The sequence below is a fragment of the Penaeus japonicus genome, unplaced genomic scaffold (assembly GCF_977035675.1).
Source record: "Penaeus japonicus unplaced genomic scaffold, GWHDUDI00000001_assembly GWHDUDI00000041, whole genome shotgun sequence".
NCBI classification, from domain to species: Eukaryota; Metazoa; Arthropoda; class Malacostraca; order Decapoda; family Penaeidae; genus Penaeus; species Penaeus japonicus.
In genome coordinates, this window is record NW_028234443.1 from 9,983,086 (window position 1) to 9,989,348 (window position 6,263).

General features: G+C 43.0%; 1 protein-coding gene across 1 annotated transcript in view; it reads right to left on the reverse strand.

Moving 5' to 3' along the window:
- Positions 1–6,007, reverse strand: part of LOC122255262 (cell adhesion molecule Dscam2-like) — a 60,904-nt gene extending 54,897 nt beyond the window's left edge. The window contains exon 1 of the mRNA XM_043019218.2: positions 5,772–6,007. Within this exon, the coding sequence (XP_042875152.2) occupies positions 5,772–5,823 (52 nt within the window). The 5' untranslated portion in view covers positions 5,824–6,007. The remainder of the gene's footprint in view (positions 1–5,771) is intronic.
- Between the last annotated feature and the right edge of the window lie 256 nt (positions 6,008–6,263).

Below are 6,263 nucleotides of genomic sequence, written 5' to 3' on the forward strand. Positions count from 1 at the left end.
TAACTATACATACATACTTATACATACACATATATATTTATATACATATATATATATATATATATATATATATATATATATATATATATATATACATATATATATATACACATATGTATGCATATATAATGATAATGATATTAGATGTAAAAAGTTCTTCAAGATACTTGAAAAGAGTTCCATGTAAATTTATTCTGACCAAAATGGAGAAAAAACAACCTCTAGATATTAGATAAACCAAAATGATTATTCAACCTTCTTAAAAGTCGTCCGAACTTTACTTTCTCTCTCTCTCTCTCTCTCTCTCTCTCTCTCCCTTTTTTCTCTCTCTCTCTTCTTTTATTCTCTCTCTCTCTCTCTCTCTCTCTCTCTCTCTCTCTCTCTCTCTCTCTCTCTCTCTCTCTCTCTCTCTCTCTCTCTCTCTCTCTCTCTCTCTCTCTCCTTCTCTCTTTCTTTCTTTCTCTTTCTCTCATTTTCTCTCTCTCTCTCTCTGTCTCTCTCTCTCTCTCTGTCTCTCTCTCTCTCTCTCTCTCTCTCTCTCTCTCTCTCTCTCTCTCTCTCTCTCTCTCTCTCTCTCTCTCTCTCTCTCTCTCTCTCTCTCTCTCTCTCTCTCTCTCCTTTCTCTCTCTCTCTCTCTCTCTCTCTTCTTTTATTCTCTCTCCCTTTCTCTTTTTTTTTCTACCCAACCCGCCTGTTAAAAGCAGCGAAGTTTCTGCATCGCGAATGAACTGGACGGGAGAATCAGGTGCGAAAATTGCGTGAGGTTTCCCCCTTCCCCCCCCCCCTCAACTCCCCCTCACCCCCACCCCCTCACCCCCCCAGGTAAAAGTGCAGCCACGAGAGAAGTGCGTGTGATGTTGCCATTAGGGATAAAGCCGAAGGAGGAGTTAATGGAAGGCTGGGAAGGAAAGAAGGAAAAAAAAAAAGAAGGGAGGGAAATGGAGTGAGGCGGAGAGTGAGGGGCGGGAGAGAGTGTGGTGGTGGCATTCAGATGTAGAGACAGGCAGATAGAGAGGTAGATGGAGGGATTGAGAGGAAAAAGATGTGGGGGAGAGGGGGAGTAAAAAGGAGACAGAGGAAAGAGAGAGATAGAGGGGGAGTAAAAAGGAGACAGAGGAAAGAGAGAGATAGAGGGGGAGTAAAAAGGAGACAGAGGAAAGAGAGAGATAGAGGGGGAGTAAAAAGGAGACAGAGGAAAGAGAGAGATAGAGGGGGGGGGGAGAGAGTGTATGAGTAGAAGGAAAAAGATGGAGAGGCAGAGACAAAGAACGAAAAAAAAAACGAAAAAGAAAAAAAGAGGGAGACACACAGACAGACAGACAGAGAGAATAATAAAGACAGAGACAGCTTGAAAAAAAAAATCAAAAACTATAAAACCTAATTGCGTCAGAGAAAGAGAAAAAGGAAAAAAAAAATACAAATATATTCCCTTTGAAATTTCACATGAGTCAAGAATTAGCGAATGGATGATATCAACTAAAAAGCCATTCTATAAGAGAGTTAATTTAGAGCGAAGAGTAATAGTGATGAAGACGAAAATGTTTAAGTGAGACTATTCATGAAAGAAAGTTGAAAACTGACTTCCCATGACAGGATATAGACATGGATGCACCGTGTTGAAAGTTCCAGTTTGTGCAATACTATGTTGCATGTGTGTCTGTATATGATTAGGTAGGTACAGGGAGAAAGAAGGGAGGGAGGGAGAGATAGAGAGAGGAAGATGGAGGAGGGAGGGGGGAGGCAGAGAGAGAGAGAGAGTGAAGGAAGGAGGGAGGGAGAAAGAAAAACAGTATCTGAGAAAGAAGGGAGGGAGGGAGAGATAGAGAGGGAGATGGAGGAGGGAGAGAGAGAGAGTGAAGAAAGGACGGAGGGAGAGATAGAGAGGGAGATGGAGGAGGGAGGGAGAGAGAGAAAGTGAAGGAAGGAGGGAGGGAGAGAGAAAAACAGTATCTGAGAAAGAAGGGAGGGAGGGAGAGATAGAGAGGGATATGGACGAGGGAGGGGGAGGCAGAGAGAGAGAGAGAGAGTGAAGGAAGGAGGGAGGGAGAGAGAAAAACAGTATCTGAGAAAGAAAGGAGGGAGGGAGAGATAGAGAGGGAGATGGAGGAGGGAGGGAGAGATAGAGAGGGAGATGGAGGAGGGGGGGAGAGAGAGAGAGTGAAGAAAGGAGGGAGGGAGAGATAGAGAGGGAGATGGAGGAGGGAGGGAGAGATATAGAGGGAGATGGAGGAGGGAGGGAGAGAGAGTGAGTGAAGGAAGGGGGGAGGGAGAGAGAAAAACAGTATCTGAGTGATGGGTGAGAGAGTAAGAGAGAAACAGAGAGAAAGAAACAGAGAGAGAGAGAGAGAGAGAGAGAGAGAGAGGGTGGTAGGGGATTGAATGACGAGAGGGGAAAAGGGACGGATGGATAGATAAATATAGATATATTCTTTTCTACCTAGAAAACATACACGTGCTTACATGGAGAAACACGTATATATACACTCATAGAAATATCCATAAGAATAATGTACTTATACACGTATACTCATACATACTCGCAAAAAAAAAGAAAAAAAAAAATAATAATAATCATGAATTTATACACACAGATACTCACAGAATAATCATACAATCATACACACATGATAACATACATGATAATCCTGAAACCACACACACACAAACTAACCGAATCATACATAATAATCAAGCAATCATACCCATAAATATTCACAAAAAAAATCATACAAAACATCAGTAAAAGGAACACGAAAGAGAAAAAATAATACATATACATACATACATAACACTGAATCGTTAAGGGTGAAATATAACACGACAAGATTGCAAGAAGATAACGAATGTAGATATATACCGAAGACGTGACACAGAAGTATGAGGGAGGAAAGAAAAAAGAAGGAAACGGAGAAGGGACGCGAATAAAGCGGAGATGGGAAGGAAGGAAAAATAAGCAGGACTGACTTATGTAAGGGGAGGAGAAGGTGCAGAGGTACGAAGATGAATAGGGGAAAGGATGTAAAAGAGGAGTGAGACATGATGGAATGGATAAAAGAGGAGGGAGAGAGAGAGAGAGAGAGAGAGAGAGATCAAGAAAGAGGGTGAGAGAGGGGGGGGGAGTAAGACAGAGGGTGAGAGAGAGAGATAGATGGAGAGAGAGAGAGAGAGATCAAGAAAGAGGGTGAGAGAGGGGGGGGAGTAAGACAGAGGGAGAGAAAGAGATGGAAAATCTTTTGGATGATAGTTATGGGATTTTAAGTTTATTGAGCTTATCACTTTCTCTCTCTCTCTCTCTCTCTCTCTCTCTCTCTCTCTCTCTCTCTCTCTCTCTCTCTCTCTCTCTCTCTCTCTCTCTCTCTCTCTCTCTCCTCTCTTTCTAACCCACTCTCTCTTTTATGCCGCCTCTCTCTCTTCTCTCTTTTTCTTTATCCCCTCTCTCTCTCTCTCTCTCTCTCTCTCTCTCTCTCTCTCTCTCTCTCTCCTCTCTCCTCTCTCTTCTCACCCTCTCTCTCATGTGACGATCCCATCCTCTCTCTCACCCTCCTCTCTTCTTCTCTCTCACTCCATTCACTCCCTCGCGCCTCTCACCCTCCTCTTTCCTCCTCCGCTTCCTCCCACCACCACCTTATTCCCCACCCACCTCCCGACTCACCCCCATCCCTCCTTCATAATAACGCCAAATACTTCTCTCTTTATCTATCATTTCTCTCACTATCTCTCTCTCTCTCTCTCACTCACTCACTCACTCACTCTCGTTCTCTATTCATCTATCTATCTATCTGTCTGTCTATTAGTTAAACAAAATAATATAAACAAAGAAACATAGAAAAAAAACAAAGTATAAAAGAAACAAAAAAAAACAAAATATAACATTACCAAATAACTAAATTATAAATTAGACAGATTACATAATTAAAACAATTAATATATTATAAATTAAATTATTAAAATCTATAATTTTTTTTTTTTTTTTAATAGAATTATAATAAAATATAAAAATATAAAAATAATAATCTAAAAAATTATAAAAAAAATGAAAAATAATTAAAAACACAATAGTTTTCGTTCTCACTCCCTCCACCCACAAACAGGATAGCCCACCCCCCCCTAAAGAGCAGTCCCTCTCCCCTATCCTATCCTATGGCCCCTACCTCCCCCGCATCCTCACCCCACCCCCACCCCATCCCAAGCCCCCTACCTCATCCTACCGTCCCTACCTCCCCCCCCCCCGCCCTCACGCCCACCCCACCCGACCCCCTCCCGCCTATGCCTCACAACAGACCAGGAGGTCGCGTCTCTCTCACATATTTCCGCGCACCCAAAATTTCGGCAAAAAATAGATAAAGAAAAAAAGGAACAGATACAAAAAGAAACTGGGAAGAAATAAAGGATATGTGGCAGCGATTTTGGAAATTAGGTGGTATGTTTTTGGCTGATGATGATATATATATATATATATATATATATATATATTATAATTATATATATATATATATATATATATATATTATTGTATATATATATATATATATATATATATATATATATATATATATATATATATATATGTAATATATATATTCTTTCCTCTACCCTCTTCCTCTTCTCTTCCTCTTCCTCTTCCGCCTCTTCCTCTCTTATATATATTTATTAATTTCTCTGTCGAATTCCTTCCCTTTTCTTTTTATTCCTCTCTATTCCCATCTTTCTCTTTCTCGTCACCTCCTTCCCCCTCACCTTCTCCTCTTCTTCTTTCTCCCTCCTCTTCTTCTTCCTCCTTCCATATCTTCCTCCTCCCTCCTACTTACCTTTTTCTCCTCTTCCTCTTCCTATCTCATTCCCTTGCCCCTCCTCCTCCTCCTCCCCCCTCCTCCTCCTCCCCCCTCCTCCTCCTCCTCCTCCTCCTCCTCCTCCTCCTCCTCCTCCTCCTCCTCCTTCTCCACCCTCTCATTCTTCCCTCTCCTTCCTCCTCCTCCTTCCTACTTCCTTCTCCTTCCTCTTACCTCCTCTTCCACTCTCCTCCCCCTCCTCCCTCTCCTTTCTCCCACTTCCTCCTCCACTCTCCTCCCTCTCTTTCCTCCCTCTCCTTCATCTTCCTCCTGCCTTCTTCCTCATCCTTCCTACCACCTCCTCCTCCTCTCTCCTCTCCCTCTTCTTCCTCCTCCTCCTCCCGCCTCCTTCCTCCTTTCTCCTTCCCCTTCCCCCTTCCTCCCTCATCCTCCCTCCCTTGTTCCACGTTCCTGCTTCCTCCCTTCTCCTCCTACCCCCTACTTCCTCCCTCCTCCCTCCCCTCTCTTCCTACTTCCTCCTCCTCGTCCTCCTCCTCCTCCTCCTCCTCCTCCTCCTCTTCCTTCTCCTCCTCCTCCTCCTTTTTCCTCTATTTCCTCCTACCTCTTCCTTCTTCTTCCTCTTCCTTATCCTCCTCCTCCTCCTCCTTCTCCTCCTCCTACTCCTTCCTCTTCCTCCTCCTCCTACTCCTTCTCCTCCTCCTTCTTTTTTCCTTCATCTCCTCCTACCTCTTCCTTCCTCCCCCTCCTCCTCCTTTTTCCTCCATCTTCTCTTCCTTCTCTTTCCTCCTCCACCTCCTCCTCCTCCTTTTCCTTCTTTTTCCTCTATCTCCTCCTACCTTTTCCTTCTTCCTCCTCTTCCTTATCCTTATCCTCCTCCTCCTACTCCTGCTCATACTCCTCCTCCTCCTCCTCCTCCTCCTCTTCCTCCTCCTCCTCCTCCATATGCAAGCACGAAATACGAAAGGAAATCAAGCATCTTACCTGCAAGCACAAAGGCGACACCAAGCACCGACCAGCCAACGGGGGTCCACATGACAACCTCGTGCGTGTGTGCGTGTGTGTGCGTGTGTGTGCGTGTGGTGTGCAGGGGTTTCTAGGTCCGACACGGAGGTTGTTTTAAGCGGTCTTGCACCACTGCCAAGGCATGTTGCAGATCAAGATTATTATCTGTTTTTTTTTTTTTTTCAACGATTTTCTAGTTTTGATTTTTTTTTCTTTTCTTTTCTTTCTTTTCTTTTCTTCTTCTCTTTCTTTCTGTTTTTCTTTATCTGTCTCTCTTCCTCCCTCTCTCTCTTTTCTTCCCTCTCTCTCTTTCTCCTTTTCTTTATCTACCAATTATATTTTCGAGCAGACTAATGTCTTACTTAATGTTTTGTTATAATCAAAAAGTTATACCGCGGAAAATTGTTAATTCTTTAGATATATTTTCAGTGTCATTTTTTAAAACTTTTTGGGGGGTTTCCATTCAAAGTT